This window comes from Sardina pilchardus, chromosome 6 (genome assembly GCF_963854185.1).
Source record: "Sardina pilchardus chromosome 6, fSarPil1.1, whole genome shotgun sequence".
In the NCBI taxonomy this organism is placed as follows: Eukaryota; Metazoa; Chordata; class Actinopteri; order Clupeiformes; family Clupeidae; genus Sardina; species Sardina pilchardus.
The window spans coordinates 30,942,778-30,966,252 of NC_084999.1; the positions used below are offsets into that span (position 1 = coordinate 30,942,778).

At 42.2% G+C, this 23,475-nt stretch overlaps 2 protein-coding genes across 8 annotated transcripts in view; one reads left to right on the forward strand and one right to left on the reverse strand.

Annotated features, from left to right (window-relative positions):
• On the reverse strand, window positions 1–19,851 carry epb41b (erythrocyte membrane protein band 4.1b). 3 transcript variants are annotated; one of them, XM_062539383.1, is made up of 31 exons: window positions 19,833–19,851; window positions 15,417–15,516; window positions 13,356–13,475; window positions 13,016–13,120; window positions 12,859–12,901; window positions 12,640–12,715; window positions 11,640–11,858; window positions 11,301–11,388; window positions 10,997–11,149; window positions 10,699–10,790; window positions 10,344–10,495; window positions 10,139–10,231; window positions 9,810–9,911; window positions 8,905–9,375; window positions 8,307–8,789; window positions 7,455–7,772; window positions 6,813–7,055; window positions 6,445–6,672; window positions 5,974–6,276; window positions 5,634–5,846; window positions 5,300–5,521; window positions 3,521–3,742; window positions 3,023–3,244; window positions 2,664–2,876; window positions 2,177–2,371; window positions 1,752–2,000; window positions 1,428–1,582; window positions 1,282–1,308; window positions 877–939; window positions 494–658; window positions 1–403 (listed from the first exon to the last, which is right to left on the reverse strand). In XM_062539383.1, the coding sequence occupies exons 3-31, from the start codon at window positions 13,407–13,409 to the stop codon at window positions 374–376; spliced, it is 5,199 nt and encodes a 1,732-aa protein (XP_062395367.1). In that variant the 5' UTR covers window positions 13,410–13,475; window positions 15,417–15,516; window positions 19,833–19,851; the 3' UTR covers window positions 1–373. The 3 variants fall into 3 exon arrangements, with proteins under 3 accessions (XP_062395367.1, XP_062395369.1, XP_062395368.1); XM_062539385.1 differs by having other exon boundaries at window positions 7,455–7,769; window positions 19,833–19,849; XM_062539384.1 differs by lacking the exon at window positions 19,833–19,851 and having other exon boundaries at window positions 13,356–13,469.
• Window positions 17,686–23,475, forward strand: part of ddc (dopa decarboxylase) — a 15,660-nt gene continuing 9,870 nt past the window's right edge. The window contains exons 1-4 of one of the 5 annotated variants that reach the window (XM_062539393.1): window positions 17,686–17,783; window positions 19,714–19,922; window positions 20,949–21,062; window positions 22,325–22,444. In XM_062539393.1, the coding sequence (XP_062395377.1) occupies window positions 19,722–19,922; window positions 20,949–21,062; window positions 22,325–22,444 (435 nt within the window). In that variant the 5' untranslated portion in view covers window positions 17,686–17,783; window positions 19,714–19,721. Of the gene's footprint in view, window positions 17,784–18,038; window positions 18,396–18,453; window positions 18,669–18,694; window positions 18,839–19,713; window positions 19,923–20,464; window positions 20,504–20,948; window positions 21,063–22,324; window positions 22,445–23,475 lie in introns of those variants that run through there. The other 4 variants (XM_062539395.1, XM_062539394.1, XM_062539396.1 and 1 more) reach the window with 4 other exon arrangements.

The window sequence follows — 23,475 nt, forward strand, 5'->3', positions numbered from 1 at the left end:
TTTCAATTTACTCCAAAACACCTCATTTATTTGTAAATTTCAATTGACAATGAGCAAAAATAGTCCCACACATTCCAATCAATTATTTTTGATCCATCAAGTGTTATGAATTCTACTGACTTGACATATTAATACTGCATATTTATCTAGAATATCTAGAATTACCAGGGTGAACAAAGGCCAAATTGTAAATGAAAGTCATCAGACAGACAATAAAAAACTATGGAAATAATTTCAATAACAAGATAATATCTAAAAACGATGAAGTAATAATGGTTGAATCCTTCGCTAGAATCAAGCCTCTGGCTGATGAAGGATCCCTTGCATGGCATCAGATCGGTTGATTAGAAGATCCTTGAGCATTTGAGTTTCCTTACATGATAGACAGGCTTTCTCTCGACCACTGAAAACAGACAGGACAGTAAAGTGAAGTTAGTGTGCGTGTTTATGTGTGTGTTAAGAGTATGATGTGAGTGTGTACTGCGTCGCTCACCTCCTCCATGCTAATGAGTTGTGTGTGGGTGTCCAGGTGACAGATTGACAAGTGTTTGTCCCATTCGCTGAGATAATACTCCGGCTCTGCCTCCAGGAAAACTCGCTTCAGCTCGTTGATGCTGGCACGGTGACGCAACACCACCTCCTGAGTCACATCAAAGTCCTACACACACACACACACACACACACACACACACACACACACACACACACCAAACAATGTATTACAGAACACTACACCTCACACTGACTCATGGCCATAGATCTACTATGGCCATATTCCCTTATTAATGGGTCTTAAATTGGTCTCAGGTTGGGCCTACTGTACAGATCATGTCCATGTTTCTGCTACAGGACACTGGTTCAGAACCCATACTGTACCTCCAACATGAGAATACTGTGTCTGATGTAGATGTTCTCTCCCTCGATCCTCTCTGTCTTCCTCTGTGTAATAACGGAACATTAGCAGTTAGCAGTGATGCATTTCTGTACTACAAGAGGTTCTGGCCTACCTGATGTTATTCTGTGTGTGTGTGTGCGCGCGTGTGCGCGTGTGCTTGTGTGTGTTTGCTTTGGGCGTCAATTTGAGGCAGCATGTGGTTTTAGTGACTGCACAAGGTGTTGTTACTAGTTACATGTGTGTACGCCGATATACATATACGATGCCGTGATATTGGAGCGGAAACCCAAACACAGCGCATTTTGGGTCAACTGTGAATGTGTGGCGTGAGCATGTGGCTACAAGTGCGTGTGAGGGGGTAGATGGCACGCTCTTTAGATCCTCACCCTGATAAGAGTCAGCTCCTCATCCTCCTGTTAAGAGCACAGTGAGACACAGAGCACAAGGACAGAAACATCAGACTCACAGTTCCTGGGCAGATCAACCTGTGCATCACTCTTGGTGTGTTTGTGAAGGAGGAGAGATGAAGTACCTTTACTTTCTCCTCCACTATGATTCGAGTCTCCCGCTTCTCCACCTCGGGGATGTACTTGATGACGGGGGCGGGATGTGTGGTGGGGGTGGAGGTCAGGGGCTGGTCTACGGGAACAGGCCTCTTGGCAGGGGTGGGGGGGATGACGGGAGTCACTGCAGAGAGAGAGAGAGAGAGACAGAGACAGAGAGAGAGAGAGAGAGAGAGAGACAACTAGAGGGTTGAATGTTGGGGTAACTATACAATAGAGGTGCAAACAGGTAGGTGTGTGTGTGCGTGCTTGCATATGTGACAGGCATACAAAGAGTAGAGGAGTGTGTTTACCTCTAGGGGGAGCTTGGTATTCCACAGCAGCCTTATCCAGCAGTATGTACCAGTCATCGTCAATGTGGCGAACAGCTGGTGGTGCTCTCTCCTGTACTACTGTCACACGCTTTGCCTCTGTGATCGTAACTCTCTTGCGCATGTCTTCCTCTTTCACCCTCTCTCCCTCTCTTCCTCTTCCTCTCTCAGTCCTCTCCCTCTCCACAGCTCTCCGCTCCTCAGGCTTGGACACAACTGCAGGGCTGGGTTCTGTAGATTGAAAAAGTCAAATATCAACACAGTACTTCCTATCAAAAACTTTGTTTGGGTGCACATGACTTGCAGGCATGTGTGTGGATGCCCATGCATTTGACCTTCTTAGGATATGTGCTGGTTGATTATTTTATGTTTTTCTTAATGTTTTCATGATATTTCTGTGGGCGCACCTGCATGCAGAATAGTTTTGTCCCAAAACGTGAACCAGTCATCTTCAATTTCCCGAGCACCCACAAATATTTTCTGTGGGACCCTCTGTATCTCCTGCTCTCGAAGTCTTTCTTTCTCCAGAATTCTCTCCTTCTCTGGTCTCGGCCTCTCCACCACTTTTGTCTCAGAGACTTCCACAGGTCTCTTTATCTCGACTGATGGACAAACATACAGATATGCGCACAGGCACACACATGGACACAAATAGGCAGGGCAGACACAGACAGACATAAAATAGTTATGAAATAGTTAAAAAAAAGTTACTTAAATGCAGTTGGTGCAGACATTTTCAGAGATTTCCGAAGACAGACAAGATGAAGTTGTGGGATTCGTTGACTACACGACAGCGATAGTGAAGTGTAATCAGCAAATAACAAGAGAGTACATGCTTCTGTGATAGTGTGCTACTGTGGAACTGTTGTTGTGGAGTTGCCTGTGTTTTCATACCTGATGGAACAGAACGTTCTTGCACAGGAACGGCATCCAAAAGTGTGAACCAATCATCGTCAATCTCACGAACAACCACTGGCTGTTGTATCTGTGGTTGGACTTGCACCGTGGGCTTCTCAATAACGACCCTCTGTTCTTCTATGACGGTCACCCGCTCAGTGACTCTCTCCTCCCGCCTCACTGTTTTCATCTCGTCCTCTTTCACGTCGACTGCATCAGTGGACAAGAAAAGAAATGGGTTCCCATGTATTCCACAAACCAGCCTTTCCCCATTCCTCACAATCTCATGAGTGGATCGGGTCTGGTGAGCATAATGCACATACAGTATGTGTGAGCTGATATAGATATATGAGTACCTGTTTCCCTGGGAAGGACCTCCAGTAGAGGGCACCAGTCATCGTCCACTTCTCTGGGAGTAATGGTGGGGGTTGGCTCCTGAACGCTTGGCTGGACTCCTTTCACGTCTATCTCCATCACTCTCATCTCCTCCGTTCTGATCCTTTCTTCCTCTTTCTCTGCCCTTGAGTCCACGGTCACTCTAGAGACATCTGGAGGAGGCTGCATTTGCTCCCAAGTGACTATGGAGATGTGCAAAAGAGACCAACATAAACCAAGAGACCAAATCATAAAAAGACGGGAGCAGAAATATGAAAAGAATACAGATAATGCTCCAAAAAACTATACAATGGGTGAAATCATGAAATGTTTATATCTGTCCACAGAAAATAACAAATGTTCTATAATGGATACATACAGTATATCCATCTAGCAAAGAAGCTACAAATGCCTTTTAGTGCAAAAGACATGGTGACATGTTCCATGTTTTATGAATATAAGTAAGCTTATGGGTCTACCTGGAGGTGGAGTCTTAACTTCCACAGGAACTGATTCCATCAATAAGAACCAATCATCTTCAATGTCCCGTGGAACCACTGGTGGTTCCTGAATGACCACAGCAGGCCTCTGTGCAGGTTCTTCTCTCTCTGCTATGATCTCCACTTTCTCCTCAATCTTCAATCTCTTCATAGTGGTCCCCACCTCTTCTCTCTCTCTCAGTAGTCTCTGCTCGACTGAAACTGACAAAGGAAAGAAATTGTTCTGTTTCATTTGTACGGAAAAGTATGCTTAAAGAACAACTCCGGTCTAAGAACAACTTATGGTCTATTTTTGAATGACAAGTGTAAACTTTCCTTGGTGACCATAACAGTGTTACAGTAATTACTGAATGAGTTCATATGGGTCAGTTGGCAATCGACTTCTCCGGCAATCGACTTAACAAGATGGTGGCAACCAGTGTTGTGCACGTTCACACTCTTCAGTAACTAGTTCAAAGTTCAGTTCACACACTTGCAAAGTGAACTGTTCACGTTCATAGTTCACCATTTTTAATTTTGAACTAGTTCAAATTCAGTTCATTTGAATGAAAATCTGTTTCTGACGGAATATAGGCTACAGCCACCTGTTGTTCTCCTCTAATTGAGAATGTCCGTAAATTGGGCTTTATTTCGCTGGGCAGATACATTTCTTTTAGGTCTATGGCAGATACCGACGCGACGCCTAACAAATGCGGCCGCGCATTTATTAATAATTAATAATAAATGCGTCAGCTGTGCATGCCTGACAGCAGAAGAGTGTAGTTTTTACACCGGGAGTAGGCCTATGGAGGAGGCTGCTTGCTGCATTACCTGCTGCGACGGAACTGTTCAGTGACATACTGTAGGGCTCTTTGAACACGTTATGCATCCCTCTATCATCACTGACAAGTGCAGAATCTTTCCGCGATTGCATTCAGCAGCGGTTCTGTGTAGCCTACAATGCATCATGCGTAACGTGATCATGGGTAATGTAGTAAGGTAGTGCAAAGCTGTAGTTTAGGAGTGGCGCCCGTGGGCAGTGAGTGTGACAACGACATGCTGTTTCTAAATTGCCAGCAGATAGGCTAGTGTCACTCGACTTCTCAGGACAAAATAAATTCCGTAACGTTTAATTGGACATCAACAGTGACGTTCGTCGTTCATTTCCCAAAATCTGAACGAATTCACGTTCAAATTCATTATTTACAAATGTGTTCAGTGTTCAAAAGTTCAGCGTTCACAGAAAAATGAGCGTGTTCAATGAACACGTTCTTTTGAACTCGTTCATGCACAACACTGGTGGCAACCAGAACAATAATTTAAGTAATGCACTGGCTGCACAAATAGTGCTTTTTTATACCCTTTTTGTACACTTACAGTCAAACGCAGAAGTGCCATTCACCCTGTTACGAGTTGATGAACCACTGAAATTATTTTGGAAACATTATTTTAAGGTACAAAAATTGTTTTAGTGTTGCTTTAAATGATTGATTTACGTTTATGTAGCGAGCTTACCCACAAGGTTATTACCATAAACTATTTTATTGGAAAGGTATATTCCAGTCTTACTCAACGCTACTCCAATTAATGTTGTTGATGTGTATTGAAAATGTACACTTGATATCATTCAAAAATAGACCCTGGGTTGTTCTTAGACTGGAGTTGCCTCTTATGCATAATTTGGATTCATCACAAGCATACATATGTGTGTGTGTGTGTGTGTGTGTGTGTGTGTGTGTGTGTGTTCTCTATACTGTATGTATGCATCTGCATGTCTACCTGTAGGTCGAGGAACTGATTCCATGAATAAGAACCAATCATCTTCAATGTCCCGTGGAATCACTGATGGTTCCTGAATGACCACAGCAGGTGCCTGTGCAGGTTTTTCTAAGTCTGCTATGATCACCACTCTCTCCTCTGCAATCCTCACTCTCTTCACGGTCTTCTCCACTCCCTCTCTCTCTCTTACCTGAGTCTCCTCGGCATATGGGGTGACCCACACTGACAAAAGAAAAGGCCATGTTACATCTGTATGGAATTGTGTACACTATCATTTCGTTCCCGTGAGAGACGGAGAGGGAGGGGATGAGGGAGAGAGAGGCTGCTGGAGTACCTGTTTCTTTGGGAGGAACTTCCAGTAGGGTGTACCAGTCATCCTCCACCTCTCTGGGAGTATATGTGGCTCTCTGCTCCTGGACGACTGGCTGGACCTCTTTCACCTCCACCATCACTCGCTCCTGTATTTCTATCCTCTTCTCCGTCCTCACCATCCTTTCTGCATCTATCTGCTCCTCCGCTGGAAGAGCCTGTTCTTGCTCCCACACAACTGTGAGGCCAACAGTCACATGAGCAGCAAACACAGCAATTAACGACAAGAAAACACAACAACGGTTCCATATGGATGGTGTAATGTAAATGGTAACAATTCTATGTTTTGCGTGCATGTGCGCTACCTGCAGGCGAGGGCTTAATTTCCTCTGGGATCGGTTCCAACAGTACGAACCAGTCATCCTCAATGTGTCGAACTGCAACGGGAGGTTTCACCTCTAATGTGATGTAGTCTCCAGGGCTTTCAGCATACATGTCTCTCTCTTCCGTAATAGTCACTTTCATCTCTCTTCTCTCCTCTGTGATGGTCACGAGGGTAGTCGTCTGCTTTGTGATTACGGTCGTACTTTCGAATGATGTCCCTTCCTCAGACTGGTAGACCTCCACTTCTCTTCTGGTTTCCATTGTGTAGGGCTCAATGACTCTCACTGACAAATAAAAACAAAATAAAAGACAAAACTTAACTTAAAACGTAAAACTTCAAACAAACTGACAGGAATTATGGAACCTCTAAATGTATACACTGTGTAAAATGTATACTACTGTACTGTCACAGACTGTTAATGCACTGTATTAACGATATAACGAATAAGTACCTGTTTCTCTAGGAGGAATTTCCAGTTGAGAGTACCAGTCATCCTCCACCTCTCTGGGGGCAAATGTGGGCATGGGCTCCTGCACTCTGCTAATCTCCAGCACCTCTGGCTCAGGTCTTTGTGTCCATTCCTCCATCATCTCCTCATCTCTCTCCTCCTCATCCTTCATCTCCACGGAGATGGTGCTGATGCTGATGCCAGCAGGGCCTTCCAGAGTCTCCCACACAACTGCAAGATTAGTTACACAAAAACAGACAGCAATCATTGGACGAATGAACCAAGAGAGAGTGAGAGCACCATGCAGTGTATGTGAGTCCAAGCTTTTCTGTATATGTGTGCATTGAATGGGTTTTGTCTTTATACTATACCTGGGGGAGGGGTCTTCATTGGCACAAAAACTTGGTCAAAAACTGTGAACCAATCATCCTCAATATATTGGACCACTGGCTCTGTCGTCTCTAATACGATTTGTTCGGCAGTGGTCTCGGAAACATCCGGACCCTCAGCTTTATCCTCTGTGACAACGACTTCATCACTGGCCACTTCCTCCAGTTCTATCTCTTCTTCAGGCTCATAGACGGGCCCTGCTGCATAGGGCTCCACATCTCCCACTGGCAACACACATGAAAGCAAAATGGTGGACTGGATTTGACTTTGTACTGAAGCTGCTGTTCATTGGACTTTAGCTGGATTAACATTTAACATTTGATAAGTTTATTGGTATAGCTTCAATAAAGATAGATGTTCTGAGTGATGTGACCTTATTACCTGAAATGTTATGTTTAAATATTATGCAAATTGGGCATTATCTAGTCAAATATCCACTAAATTATACATAATTCCAAATCTGAACATTGGATAAAGTCAAGTTCTAATGAATTGCTGTATTTGGACACATTAGATTCAAAATGCGAAAACCCCCCCCCCCCCTGCCATATAACCTTTTTTGACCCAGAACTCTTCGTCTTTTTCACCACAAATCCTCCAAAGTAGATTTGGTCTATCTGTACCTGTTACCCGAACCTCCAGAGGGACTGGTTCCAAAAGCAGGAACCAATCATCATCAATGTCCCGCACGGAGTAAGTATTGTTCTGTAATGTGATTGGCTCAGTGATGATGATGCTCCCCTCCATCCCTTCTTTAACCACCACCCGCTCCTCCGATCTCTGCGTTGTGATGAATATGGTCTTCTCTGTTCTCTGCGTTGTGGTGAACACGGTCTCCTCTGATCTCTCTGTTGTACTGAACACGGTCTGCTCTGTTCTCTGAGCCATCTCGGCCATCTCCAGGGTCTCCTTCTCTCCCTCTTCCACCCTGGTCTGTACTGCTGGCATGAAGAAAAATAATTAAAGCAAATAATCCTTTAAAGATCAGAGAGTTCTAAATGGCATTTTACAGTACTGAAATTAGGAGAATTCCACAGCTTGTTCATGCATTTAAGTGTGCTCCTAGTATGTGTGTGGGCTCCAAGCTCACAGCTCTGAGAGAGAGAGAGAGAGAGAGAGTGAGAGTGTGTGTGTGTGTGTGTGTGTGTGTGTGTGTGTGTGTGTGTGTGTGTGTGTGCGTGCGTGCGTGCGTGCGTGCGTGCGTGCGTCCGTGTGTGTGTGTGTGTGTGTGTTCACAAAGTTCCCTACAGAAAAGATCAAGTTAATTAAAAATAAACTGTTAGAAAACAGAAATCAAATATATCCAGTTTGGTCAAAAACATATTTCAGTATTGCTATATCAATTTAAACTGGACACTCTTGTCTTATTTGTAGCAATATATTGAGGCTCAACTCAGTGAAATATTACCAATCTAGTATGCGTGCATTATACACACATGCACTCATTTCCAATCTATCAGTTCAATGGTACCTACCTAATGGTGCACTATGGATAATATATGGCGGCTTGTCCAGTAGGATAAACCAGTCATCTTCTGTTGTTTCCACACTCGTTTGCTGTTCCATCTGCTGTACTTTGTACTCCAAGAGGTCGACATGTTGTAGCTCTTCCTTCAAAACCTCCAGCTCCAGCTGCTGCTCCTCTACCTCCACCAGCTCCTCTAAGTGCTCCTGAATGGCTTCTATCTGCTGCCGTATCTCACCCACCATTTCCTCTTGAAGAGAGAGCTCTTCTTCCTCCGTCATGACCTCCTGCATTCGTTTTCTTATAATCTTGAACTTTTGCCGTCGTATTTCCACAGTCTCTCCCTCCAGCTCTCCTTCTTCCACTATTTTTTCTTGCGGCTCCTCCACAATTTCCCATTCTTGCTCTGCTTCACTGTAAATGTCCAATCCTTCTAGTTGTGTAATGCGAGCAACTAACTCTTGCTGTTGGTCCAATATACGGGACTGTTTCGCTAGAAAGCAAATACATTTCAAATCAAATTACAATACAATTCAATTATTGTATTTACGGATACTTCTGTAGATGAAAAGCAAATTCTAATGATCGATAGTTACCAATTGGCTTACCTGCAGATGTTGAGTAAAACATAGGTGGTTGCTTATCAAACCAGATATACCAATCATCTCTTTGCACATCTTTCCATGGTATACGGATTCCCTTTAGTCTTTGGTCCAAAGTCCCACCCTCCCTCAGTCTGTCGTTTACAGACTCATAGGCTTCTCTCTCATCTCTCCCCTCTACGATTTCTAAGTCTTTACTTTCTTTCAGTTGACCTCCCGCAGTCCTGACTTCTCGCGTTATTTTCCGTACAATCTTCACTTCCTTCACTTGTCTTATTTCCAGTATCTCTCCTTCCTGTTGTATCTCCTCTGTTCTCTCCTCCATGAACTCCTCATCTTCTGCTACCTCCTCCATGAACTCCTCATCTTCAGCTCCGACCTCCATGACCTCCTCCTCCTGTGGCTCTCCCTCCACACTACCATCAAAGGTGTCTTCAGCATCCTGTTCCAGGTCCTCTTGGGATATTTCAGCATTATCTGGTAAAAAAAGAAAATGGACTTTGAAACCGTTTTGTTATAGTATTCACCTTGTGGACTAATTCCTAATTTTTAGACATTTTTATAATTGCAACAACAGCAATTGTGCTAAATCCAGTCTGATTTAAAAACTCTTAAGCCCAATTCACACCAAAGATTCCCGACGCGACGAGACTGAGTTGCAGCGGTGTGAATTACAAGTTGCATGTAGTTGCAAGCAGTCGCAAGCCGTCGCAGAGCATTAAACACGTTGAGTCGCAGTCGCAAGGTTTTAGAACGTCGCGGCTCGTCTCGTCAGGAATCTTTGGTCTGAACCCTACTTTATAACTCATAATATCATTACTATAATGTTACTCCAAAGAGACCGCTTATATGTAGATATCCATATAGATATCCAAGATGATGGACCGAATTGTAACTCTTTAGTGTCTCACATAATAGGGGCATCATGGTTGTTTTGGTTGGGTCTTGGAATAAGAGCCAGTCGTCTGACTCCTGCTTCCAGTCATCTGCCAGCACCAGCTCCTCATCGAAACCTGAGAGCACAAAGAGGAAGCCAACTCATATGTCTGCATACGTGTGGTCTATGAGTCAATTTATGTATTTTGCAACACACAATGCATACTCTAGCCACAAAAGATCCATGCAGTCACTAAATGAGTTGAGTGATTGCGGTTGATTCACAGTGTTGTACAGTGTTGTGAGTTCATCAAGCTAAAACATTAGGCTACTGTCTAACCGCAACATTTTACTGTGTATGCACCTTTGGTATAGATGGCTTTCGGGGGAATAGAATCCAACATCAGGAACCAGTCAGGCTCAGGCTGGCTTGTGTGGGAGAGGATATCCAACGAAGCTGCAGCACAGACAAAAAAAGCAATCTCAACACTTACTCAGCCACATAAGCTAAGGCTGGGATGAAAAAGGCAGACAGACAGACAGACAGACAGATGTACAGAAAGACATACTGGATCTTGCTGTGAGTTTTCTTGGAAAAGCTGGATTGGGCCGGGCTATTTCAGAACTGGCCTGAAGAGATTCCGCTTCCGTGCGTCCGCGATGACGAAATTGAGAACTCAAAGCCAGTAATCGTCTGCGGGAGATTTCAACAGATGGGAGCCTGGAATAAAAGTAAAGATGACAGTCACTGATTTGTACACTAGAGTAGGCACTGTTCTTTTTCATAGTCAGACACATCCCAACTCTGTGTACACACATGCACACGCATACACATACGCACACGCACACGCACACGCCACACGCACACGCCACACGCCACACGCACACGCACACGCACACGCACACGCACACGCACACGTATACCTGAAGAAGCTATGATGCTCTGTAGCTACTTTCCAGAGGGATTTGCATGCACGGTTGCTGGCCAAGGTAAAACATAGAGTCCATACAGATCCCTACAAAAGCAATGAATAAAGAAGCACATACATTAACATGTATTGTACAATATGTACAATACAAAATTCAGAAATGAGGAGTTGAGGATGAGAGTCATTTATGACTGAAGATAACTGAAATTAGAGTTACAGTAACTAATACAGTGAAGGAAATAATCAGATCAGTAAAAAGTCTTGAAGTGCTCTGTGAAATGTCTACGGCCTACCTCTGACGGGTGAGTTCTGATAAAGAACTTGGAGTGCTTGTATGAGATCTTCAGAACTCTGGGCCAGAGGTATTTGCTCTCCACCAAATCATCTCGGTATAAGAGTATGCCCTCTGAGCTCACGCCTAAGACGACATCTTCTCCATCTGAATCCTGACAAGCACATTCAAACATGCACATACTGTATGCAGTAACTCTGAATGTGCTCCTGAGTGAACTGAATGAGACCCTATTGAGTACATTGATGAGACATTGTAACAGCTATACAAATGGCTTCAAGAACCACAAGGAACCTCACACACACCTTGGCAGGATGACGGTCTATTCCATACATAGGAAGTTGACTAGCATTCTGCAGGAACAGGAGATCAGCTTGAGCAGGTGACATAGCACTACAAACAGAAAGAAAATAAGCTTAATATGTAGTAATACATGATGAATAGTGGGCAAAGCTAATATACACAGACACACAGACATACGAACACAGAAATTACACCGAAATATTACAATTAACAATGCCTTAGTTATCATGTTGACTTGTACAAGGGTTTACTGAATTGAATGTGTAGTTTATGGTCTCAAATCTAACAAAATAACAAATGTGGACACACGGTGGCCATCTTGACAAGGAGTCGACACATACCCATAGGTGGCATGTTGCTCCCTCATTCTCTTCAGCAGCTCTTCATTCTGATTGGGTGCCAGGTACAGGTTGTTGGTGTATGTGTCGCCATGACGATCTGGGTCATATGGGCCGAACTCTGACTGGAGGACATACGAGCCCAGTGCAATCAGAGTCACTGACTGGCATGGCAACCGCCTGGTTAAAAGATCCCGACGGATCTGCTGATACAGCAAGTATCTGTAGAAAAAAAACATTTACTTATGAGAGCATATATCTTAATATTAAGGGATCTGAGTGAAGCTATTCAATTCAATTCAATTCAATTCAATATAGCTTTATTGGCATGAAGGTTTCAGAAACATTATTGCCAAAGCTCAATGTACACATAAGAGGAAAATAAGGACATTTACATATAATGTTTGGAATACACATGGCAAATATGAATGCATCCAAAATGAACAAACAAACGTGTGTGTGTGTGTGTGTGTGTGTGTGTGCGCGCGCGCGTTTGTGTGTGTGTGTGTGTGTGCGTGCATGCGTGTGTGCGTGTGTGCGTGTGTGTGTGTGTGTGTGTGTGTGTGTGTGTGCGTGCGTGTGTGTGTGCGTGCGTGCGTGTGTGTCTGTGTGTAGTTTTACAGATAGGTAAAAAGAAAAAAATATATTATTTAATCACTGTCCCTTGCATTATGGCATTCGTTGACATATTTGGCAGCGAGACCTGCTGTCTGTCCCTGCTGTCCAAGTAAAACTGCCACCATTTCCCGTTCCTCTAGATTTCGGAACCCTGGGATTAGGCTTGCAAGCCTGTCAAAGTATGACTTACGTATGGTGGTATATTTTGCGCAGTGAAGCTATTCTCTCTCTCTCTGTCTCTGTCTCTGAGTGTGTGTGTGTGTGTGTGTGTGTGTGCGTGCGTGTTTGTGTGAGTGTGAGTGTGTGTAGAGTCTATCGGAGTACAGTATGTGTAATATGAGTTGTTGTAACAGTACTTGTACCCATGACAGCACACTAATATTACCTGGTTAGATCTTCACATAGCTGAGCTGGATTTGGAGGGTAGAACTTCACACTGAAAGCAAACTGGGCATGTATACCTACACACACATAGACACAAACACAAGGACAGAGATGAGCTTGGAGAAAAGACATGCGTTCATACATGCAAAAGCACACATTACATGTGCACACACACTGTTTGAGTTTGTGTGTGTATATTTAGTGCAGGTTCCACACTTACTTTTGGACTGCTTGCTGATTTGTTTAGAAACATCAAGCCATGTCTGTGTAGAGACAATCAGGTAAAAAACTGTGTTATAAAATAGCCTAGAACTTGACAAAAGTTTGAACAGTTCACACACACACACACACATACACACATAGGTAGATAGACATACCTTTGTCCTTGGTGAGTCAAAGATGGCCAGGCCAAAATAATCTCTCTCCAGTAAGTTGAGGTGGTCACATACTTGATCAAAAAGCTCCTGGCCAATAGCACTACTCTAAAAAAATAAATCAAACAAAAGCACAGTTATGTATCTGTAATGTATTATGGCTAAATATAGATGAAAAGTGTGTGTGTGTGTGTGTGTGTGTGTGTGTGTGTGTGTGTGTGTGTGTGTGTGTGTGTGTGTGTGTGTGTGTGTGTGTGTGTGTGTGTGTGTGTGTGTGTGTGTGTGCGTGTGTGTGTGCGTGCATGCACATGCTTGTGTGTGTGTATGTGTGACTGTGTTTTACCGGTAGGTTCCACTCCCTCACACTACCGTCTAGGAAGAGCACTGTGCAAAGCATCTTTGAGAGGGAGTGTAGGGCTTCTGCTTGGGCCGGTCATACAGACCTAGTCATGATAATCTGTATCTAAGGAAAAACAAGTAAGGTAAGGTAGGTAAAGTAAATTTATTTATATAGCGCATTTAATGTGCACAGAGTGCAACCCAAAGCGTGTTACATAAAGACAGAGACAGTGCCGAACGGAGTGGCGTAGTCGCCAGCGTACCCGTGACAACACATGAACAAACAAATTTACAAAATAACAAGGTAACATAACAAAGACAAGACATGTCAGATGGAGTGGTGTAATCGCCAGCGTACCCATCTAAGAGTAGACATACAAAACAGACATAAAACATACAATTAATAATTAATGATGAAATAAATAATTAAAAAAAGAAAGAAATAAAGAAAAAGTCTGTGTCATAAGTGCATATTAGTTTTACCTTCTTTACTTCTTAAAACTATAAACTTGGTATTTTTCTGCTTTATGAAAGCCTTTATTGTCATTATACACAGTACAATGAGATCTAAAGAGCATCTCCTGAAAAGTGCACACAGTTATTAGACAGGGCAGTGAAGAGGACAGAAAATTAGTTTTTTAACATACTACACGTTTCAACAAGTGGCCTAATATGGGCAGAGTCCACTTCGGGCATTATTTTCTGACTGACACACACATGCTAGAAATGCCGCTGGCAAGGTTCCAGATTTATGAATGAATTTCCAAAGTTCTTTTGGCCTCATTTTCAGAGGTAATAAGCACTCGTTCAAAGAATCACTCAGTTTCCACAGAGGGAAAATGAGAATCAGCAGAAAGAGAAAGTGTGTGGGTGTTTGCGTGGCACCTCATCTTGCCCCTCTGCCAGCAAGAGAGACAACGTGTGTGTGTGTGAGAGATAAGATGCCACTCAGTTGCTCTCTGCTCCTGTAGCTAATTACTGTATAGTTGGGTCATGCACTCATAAATGGCCTTAATTGGTCATTATGTCACCACTGGGTACATTTGTGAATGAACGGCATAAATGGGGTGTGAAACCCCAGTCCTTTAAAGCCTCTGTGTACATTTTTTTTTACCTAAATGAAAAAAAACACCAAGCTGGCTACCTAAATAGGCTTGCTAACTACTAAAAACTAAAGCCAACAACAGCACAGTTGGCTAACTGGTGTTTTTGCTAACGTCCCACTCTGACAGCTTTTCTTACATTTTCTCAGGATGGTCTGTCCCGTACAACAGAACTACACAGTGCATACCCAGGGTGGTCAGTGCATATGACAGGTGTGTTTATGTGTCTTTCACACAACGAAATACCATCAAAATGAACTGGAGGATGATACCAAGGCTGCCCATTAAAAACGTACCTCAAATGAGCCAAATTGGTTAATATTGTTGCTTAAATCATTACTTTTCTAAGCATCTGTGTTCTTGATCATGTTTTTTTTCCATAGTCGCAAGGTATGAACATGAATTGATCTTTTCTTCAGTAAACTTAAGCAAAGCAAATACATATCTGAGACCTGATGCGTGTCATTTATAGCTTGCTGTGTTTCATTCTGACACTGAAGATAAGAATGGGTGTGGTTTGGCGGGTTTGTTTTCTGCCTGCTTCTATTTCAACATTTAAAACCAAATAAACAAATAGATTTATAAGCAAAGAAGAACACAAATCTCTTCACATACATATTCAGATACATCAGACACATACATATTTGCTCACAATTTACACCCATATGGACCTAGAGATGCTTCCAGATCCAGACCTAGACAATGAGCCACCTCATCATAACCACTTTCTCTAGTCAAGTCTCTCCTCTGGCTAAGCAAACAGTATATCCATTAACACTGATTGTCATCAACACAACCATGTTGACAAACATGATTCTCTTTCTTTGTGTACATCAGCCTAAAACATGCACCTTTAAATAGTTGCCCAATTGTACTGTACCAATGGATGACCAACTATACAGTAAGTATATAACATAACAAAGAAGGTAAAGCAGCTGAATAGAATGACCGTATATATTCACCTGTGTGGGAGAGGGCATGGGGACACGGCTACTCTGCATCTCTTCTGTAATTCCATGGAGTGTGTGGGTGTAGATACGTATGTCCGAAGTACGTATGAACCTGAAGGGAGGGGACAGACCTCACTGTTACGGACGTCAACATGCTCCCACACACATGGACGTCATGCACACGCACGTGATGGATCCACGCACACACTCACACACACACACACATACAAACACACAAACCGAATAAAAGGAGAATGAACATAACACTGAACTGTCTGTAGAGCATGAACTTTAAGGATTTTCTGAAATGTCGAAGAAGCATAAAGTGCACATTATGCCGGTCTCAGGGGGATCCCGAGGGGCAGCCCTTATTTCTTATCATGTTTCGCAGGAGAACAACACCCTGCCTGAGCAGACAGATAAAACTCTCTCTCTCTTTCACCCACCCACTGACTGGTGCAGTCCTAGTGGTGTCTCACGGGGAACACAAGATGTGCTCTCTTATCTGCAGCTGCATCAGCCGATGGAACAAGGGGCTAAAAGCTCTCTGAGCGTAGAGTGCAACTTGATACCCAGCTTCAAATCTATTTCACAGAACATGTCTGTGCAGTGAATAAGTATGGTGTTATGACTGAACTTGACTGAAAAGGTAAACCATAAAAATGATTTCTGCATTTCAGTGTAAGTTGTACATACAGCCTTTAAACAAAAAACCTACCACATCACATTACACAATATACAGAGTAATCTCAATCAAACCTATCACATCACATTTCACATGCATGGATCTTACAATGAGATAAACACATGGTCAGTCCACCAGAGGGAGCAAGAGACTCTTGATTGGTTGGCTGAAGCATGAACACATCTGAGAGAAATGAGTAGCAGGCCTGTGATGGTGCAGTGGCATGCTTTTGTCTGTAGCATATGTCACGAGTCATCTGACTGCAAAATGACCGTTTTGGCCCCAGAGGCCCAAATCCAAGGTGTCTATGATTCTAAATCTGACCAGACGCCCTTTATGAATTTCTCTACCAAATTTGAGACTTTTATAATTAAATGATCAATTGACAATGTGAGCTTCAACGCCACTACTCCATCAGGGCTTGAGCATGAACAAGAAGAGACGCCCTCCATTTTAAAACACACCTGAGACAAATGAGTAGCAGGCCTGTGATGGTGCACTGACACCGTGCTTTTGTATGGAGCATGTGTCACCAATCATGTGATTGCAAAAGATAAATCACATAATGCAATACAGGGATGAGAAGAGCCGGACCGCCCACCGTTACACCACCAATACAATGTAATCATGCCATTAAAGGTAAATATTTAAAAAGTAAGAAAATCAATATGAATATTCAAATGACAAAACAGTTCAGGCTACTTGTAATCATGAACTCCAAAAGATATGAATATAGGAACTCCAATGAATATGAATATGAATAAAATATATAGGCTATAATATATACAGTTAGGATAGTGTGCCAGTGATGTGAATGATCTACAGTAGCATTGACAATATTCAATATTACTGACGCCGATTTAAAATTGTTGCTCCTGACCCAGGAAACTCATGTTTTTGTTGCATTTTTTTGTAATGTTTCTTTTGTTGACATTTTATTGCTATTCACTTGCTTTAAAGCAATAAAAGGAGTGATATAGCAAGACGCTTAACTGTGGAGCAATTGTTACTCTCAACCACTAGGTGCAACCAAAGCCCACATTTTGCAGCTGGCAAAAAAAAAACTATGACACCTTCCAAGCACAGTCTCCATTCAAATATTTTTTCAGAATGCTTACATTTCTAAGCTCACTCTCTGAAGGCATATGAGACTTATCAGGCATGTGTAGTACAGTATAGCTTCACTAAACTGTGATTCTTCGTCTCAGAAGTGACCCTTTTTTATAGTTTGCATTAAGCTTAAAAACATTAAGAATAGAAAATGCATTTAGTCTTTAAATACTAAAATCTTTAGTAAATGTCTGCTATGGTGTCAAAGGTTATGTGGCCATGTGAATGTTCTAAAAAGCAGACAAAAGTGATTATCTTTTATATGTTTGTATTTGTTAAGGCTCACAGATGAATAATTGAAAATCCCGAATGACAAAAATCCTCCTGAACTGTAATTGCCATGAGCCCTCTGTATGGAAAGTGAGCATGATCTCATTAACCCTATTGTGAATCAACCCTTCCGGCTTGCACACGCCACACTCTGGCTAAGAGCCACCCTTCCATTGGCTGGCTCCAGGGAGCCCTTGGCTGATAAAGGCTCTGTCTGCCTCCCTTGCTCCCCATCACTCTGCTGTGTCCACCTCTAGGAGCGAAGGTGTGAGATAGCCACTGACGACAGAGAGGACAGTCCAGCGCTTGACAGTGTGAGTACTCCTCCCATCCTCACCCAACCTAATCCTCTGAGGAGGGTTAAGGCTCTCTTACTCTTAATGTATTTCTCTCTCTCTCTCTCTCTTTCTCTCTCTCTGTGTGTGTGTGTGTGTGTGTGCGTGTGTGTGTGTGTGTGTGTGTGTGTGTGTGTGTGTGCATGTATTTGCTTCATAGGCTCATAGGTTATTTGACTGTGACATGGAGATCTCTTAGTGAACTCTTGTGGATGATACTGTGGGTCTGTGTAGGCTATAACCTTAGAATGATACATTGTACGTACACTGTTTGATGAGTCTATGTGTGTGGGCGGAGAAAGAGAGGTAGCACTTGTTGAATGAGGAGATTAGCTATGGTCAACGTTCACAGAAAACTCACTAATGTCCCAGTTAGAAAGAAGGTCAATGTAGCCTTGCTTGTTTCTTATGATTAGATGTGGGAGAGATATTTTATTTATTTGTTCAGTAGCAACTAAATGTTATATATTTTATATATATTTTAACCAAACATAATTCACTTTATCGACAATAAGAGAAAGCTACAGATCACTAACGATTCTAAATTTAAATTCATATCCAAGGACCTTTAGAACAAGTTAAGTGATTGAGGTAAAGACAAAAAGTGAGCTAACAAATAACTAATACGCGCATATGTAAACCCAATGTGATATATTTGCCAAAGTTTGGCATGAACATTTCTACTCACCCAGCAATTTAATTCAATCCAAGTGCTAGCCTGAACCTAAAAATGATCTTTCATGCATCCGCGATCTGTCTGGAACACTGCAGATTCTGTTTTCCCACTACACCGGTGGCATTCGACGCCCTCGTTCCGGGCAGCATAGTGAAGGTTATCTCAGCGACAGTTTGAATTAGGCTAATGTAAGTCTAATCCTAATATTTAATCACTTTTGGCCGTGTCCAATTAAATCGCCACTGGTCTGATCTGATGTGTAGTAGGCTACATAGGCTGTGATAAAGGCTTTCATTATAACAGAGGCGTTTGCGCTGCCGCAGCTGGGTCTGATCGACCGGAGTTTCGACAACCCCCGGTATAGTTAAATGTTAAACTTTACTTTAATTTGTTTATGCTATGGTCTTCAAAAACCTTTTAAATGCCATTGGCTACTGAAACTGTAAGCTTAGGTTTTAACTGCCCACAATTAGGAAAGACAAGGCTAATAGCCTATATAGCCTATGACTCTGAAATCAACTCCATCATCGTGTGCAGCAACATGTCAGGACGTGTTGCGCTTGTTTCTCTTTATCCGTTCACTTTGGATTTGAATGACGTGTGATTTCAGTCACTGAACGCATCTAATGCCGAATAGACATCTCTGCAGCATGAGATTGTTTTGAAACCTAGGCTATACCTCACCTGGAAGGCCTATACCCCTTCACCCACCTGTATTAGTGTGCATTATATTGGATTAGAGACAGAAACTGTTTACGCTGGTGAATCCGGGCACAGGAGAAAGGATTAGAGGCCTTTGTAATTACACTTGCTCAAAGGGGGCATGTCGTGACACTGAGCTAAACTGTAATGCCAAATGTATAGACTTATGCACCTAACACAATGACTTAGTTAAGATGGACATTAAAATACACACCTGGGATTAATTTGAAGCAGGTGCTCTTTCCAGGCTTGGTCATTGACTGAGCATTACTGTTCCTTTAGTAAACTATACCTGAGCTAAAAGCTGTAAAAACATTTTTCCATTCTGAAGCTGATTAAGATCAGATCAAATGCGATCTGATCAGATCAGATCATGCAAGCATGAATAAATTGATCTCAACTTGTCTATTTGACAACATTGATTAAGTTACATTTCTTACATTATGGGATATCTTTACCAAAGCCCCCATACACCACAAGCCACCACAAACAACACAACTTGGACGTTTCACACATTTCATTGTGTTTCAGCTGTGGAGATGGATGCAGCAGAGTTTCGGAGGCGTGGGAGAGAGATGGTGGACTACATTGCTGACTATATTGAAAACATTGAGAAGAGGCAGGTCTACCCAGATGTGGAGCCCGGCTACCTGAGGGGTCTGATTCCACAAGAGGCTCCTGAGGACCCAGACACCTATGAGGATGTGGTCAAGGACATCGAGAGAGTCATCATGCCAGGGGTAGGAATGGATACCTGTTTGGAAAAGGAAAGCACCCACATGGCAGATTACATTTAGAGATCTGCAGATCAGAGTTAGAACTGAATCTCTATTGGCAGATTTCTCCTGCTGGACAATTCAGCAGCTATGTCACGTTCTTCTGGCACACTCTTATCTTATTAAGTGTTCAAAGTTCAAAGCCTGTTGTGTCACTGCTGTGTTTAGCTCAAAGTATCTGAAGTTCAGAGCCTTTTCACAGCAATACTACCAAACGATCAGAATCACAGACCTTTCAGTAGCCAGCCTCTTTGAGTCATGACCTCCTCATAAATGATTTTCATCCAGTCGTAAAGTGTTCAGTTTGACTGTCTAAAACGAATTCCTCCCCAAACACCTCTTTGTAAGTGAATTAAGAAACGTAAGTTAATGAGTGACTCACTACTGGAAAATCCTGCAAGGAAGGCAGAGCTAGACTGCCTCGGGCCTCTCTCTCTCTCTCTGCAATAATTAATTCTATTTGACTTTGCCAAGTCACTAGGTAAAATGTTTGTGTGGATGCAAGCTGCAGCCATAACAGAACAGAAATGGAATTGAACAAAGATGTAAGCAATTATCCTTCAGAAAGAATTATGTCTTTTTAGCTGTACATTTTCAGCATGTTGCTATGGGTCCTCCGTGGCAGAAACAAATTTGTGGAAAAATAAATGTAATGTTCTCCAGTTTAGTAAATTAAAGCAAAAGGAGTAATGTGACAACACTAAAAATATAAACAGAGATTTCCATACCACTGTTATTGTAGGGAATAGGCTGCCATGGCACCTCTCTGGATCTGGAAACACCTCATATGAAAAAAATAGCTTCATTGAAAATGTTTTTTCCATTTTAGAGGCCAATGTTTTGTAAGGGAGAGAGAGAAAGGGTTAGCGATGACTTGTTGAATTCGGTTGTTAACTCTAGTATTCTGTTGTTAACTCTAGTATTTCTTAGTGTTTTCATACTGCACCTTTTCGGCCTTCTCAAACGAGTGAAAATCCTTCTTCTTTGTAGGTAACCCATTGGCACAGTCCATACTTCTATGCTTACTTCCCCACAGCCAGCTCATTTCCGGCGATGCTGGCTGACATGCTGTCTGGGGCGATTGGCTGCATCGGCTTTTCCTGGGTATGACGAATGCAGTCTTGTTTCTTGTGCCTCTACAGCTGATGATACACATTTTTGAGCAATGTTGCTGGCTGATGTTCCTGAGAATTGTTGTTCAAGTTCAAGTTTATCTATATGGTTCATTATCATACAAAGAATGTGCTTAAAATATAAAAAGAAACGGAAAAGAATAACAGTGATAATAGTAATAGTAATTAATAAGATAATAGAATAGGTTAATGGGGAAAATAAGACTGAATAAATAGGAGGTCAAATAAAGATGAATTAAAAATAAAATAAAAAAAAGATAAATTAAAATGAAACCTAAAAACCTAAAACTATGTCACAGTCATTTTATACTTAACACAACCCATCTGAAGTTAATTCAGTCATCAATAAATGGCAAATGATTTAAGAATGGGTGAAATGTGATCTCTCTTTTTAGTCTTGGTTATGCAGCGTTTTAAATTACTTGAATCTGTCTAATGGACTTCTTGGGGAGGCCAGTTAGGAGACCATTACAATAATCTACCCTACCGGATATGAAAGCATGAATAAGCATTTCTAAATCCTGTTTATAAACCAAATCTCTGATCTTAGCTGTTTCTGAGATGCTAGAATGCTGATCTAAGATGACTCTCACTTGAGTACAGGTGTAAGTGCTGTAGATTCTAAGTAGTCATGTATTTGTGCTCTATCCTCTTTGTTCCCAATTAAAATAATCTCAGTCTTGTTCTGATTAAATTGAAATCTGCTGCATCCAGCTATTTACTTTTTCAAGGCAAAGTGGCCCAAGACTGTATCCCTGTGGCACCCCATATGGCATATTTTTTCTCAGATACATACGTATGTATGAACCAACAGAATGAATGTTCTGGCACATTCCTTCCCAGTAATATTGTGCAGCAATGTTTTTGCGAGGACTTATCAGTAGCAGGCAACTGATAACTGCATGATCATCCAAACCAGTCATGTAGTTGCCCAGCAACATTGCTCAAAAGGAAGCCTCAAGTATCATTGCCTTAAGATTCTTTGTGTTTTTCCAGTATGATTGTAACTTTGAATTTCATGAAGAGAAATACTGAAATAACACACAAATACGCAAATACACAAATACAATTATATAAACCTATTGGTTGGATTCAGACACTTTTACACATACTGTACGCACACGCACACACCTTAGAGTGTAGTATTATATCACAGCACTACTACCTAGTGAAGGTTTTTTGCTGGTGAGCAGTCCAGTTTATGTTTGTCTTAACCCCTTTATGTTTTTCTAGGCTGCCAGTCCAGCCTGTACTGAACTGGAGACAGTGATGTTGGATTGGCTAGGGAAGATGCTGAACCTCCCGGAGGACTTCATAGCCGGCACCTCTGGAAAGGGGGGTGGAGTCATACAGGTGGACTGCACTGTTAACATTTACTTGTAAAAATGAGACGTTAATCTGTGTGTTCAGTTTATTGATTTTGTAGTCAAGGAGGATAACAGGTACATAAAGATTCCCTGCACATTCACACTCATATGTAGACTCTGCCCAAACAAAAATAGATAACAGATAATCTCATATTGCACTATAGTGCCACACACATCTAACTGACTACACCGAAAGACAACTTGCAAGACAATACTTGGATATAATCGGCTAAAAAAAAAAGAATGGTAATGGAATGTCTATTGGAAATTAAATGAGCATTTGAACGACTGCAAAGTGATAGTGATCTTCTGTTACTTTTTGGGAGATTGCATAGAGGGAGTGATCTTCTGTTGCTGGTCGCATGTTGTTATTCAGGTTTTTGTCTGTTTTCGCCATGTGCTTGAAATAGCATGAAAGGTGTTGTGTGGATAATGACAGTAAAGCAAGGTCTTTGGCAGAACCATACCCTTGCTTCAACAAACATACAGCAAACAATAGAGGGACTGGGAAAACAAACAAGCCCTTAATTCCTCGTACAGACACAGTTTGTCATTGATTGCCAACCTCCAGCGTCACATGCCTGGAAAAATAGCAGGAAATTGCCTTTTAACCTGTCGATCAAAAGCAAATGGTGATGGTGGCGCTTTTCGTGACACCGGCAGCTTCACATTCATTATTGGTCCGTCAACGCGGCTGTGCAGCTGTGGTGTGCCGATGACAGATCAGTTTATTCCTCTTCAGCGTGGCCTCTGCCTGTCCTCCTCCTCCTCCTCCTCTTCTGTGTACTACATGCCCATCTCACTTACTGGGGGTTCTCGCCATGGCAACAAATGGCACTCGCTTGCAAGACTAATGAGCCTCTTTTGTCATTTTGAAGCCGTTGCTTATGATAGAGCAAAGCTTGGTGGCATAAATTGAAGGATGAGACAAACAAAACAGAATGAGATTTTACTGACATTTGACAACATTTAGTTCAAACACGAATAAAGGACGAGAAGGTGATATAAAAATGGAGA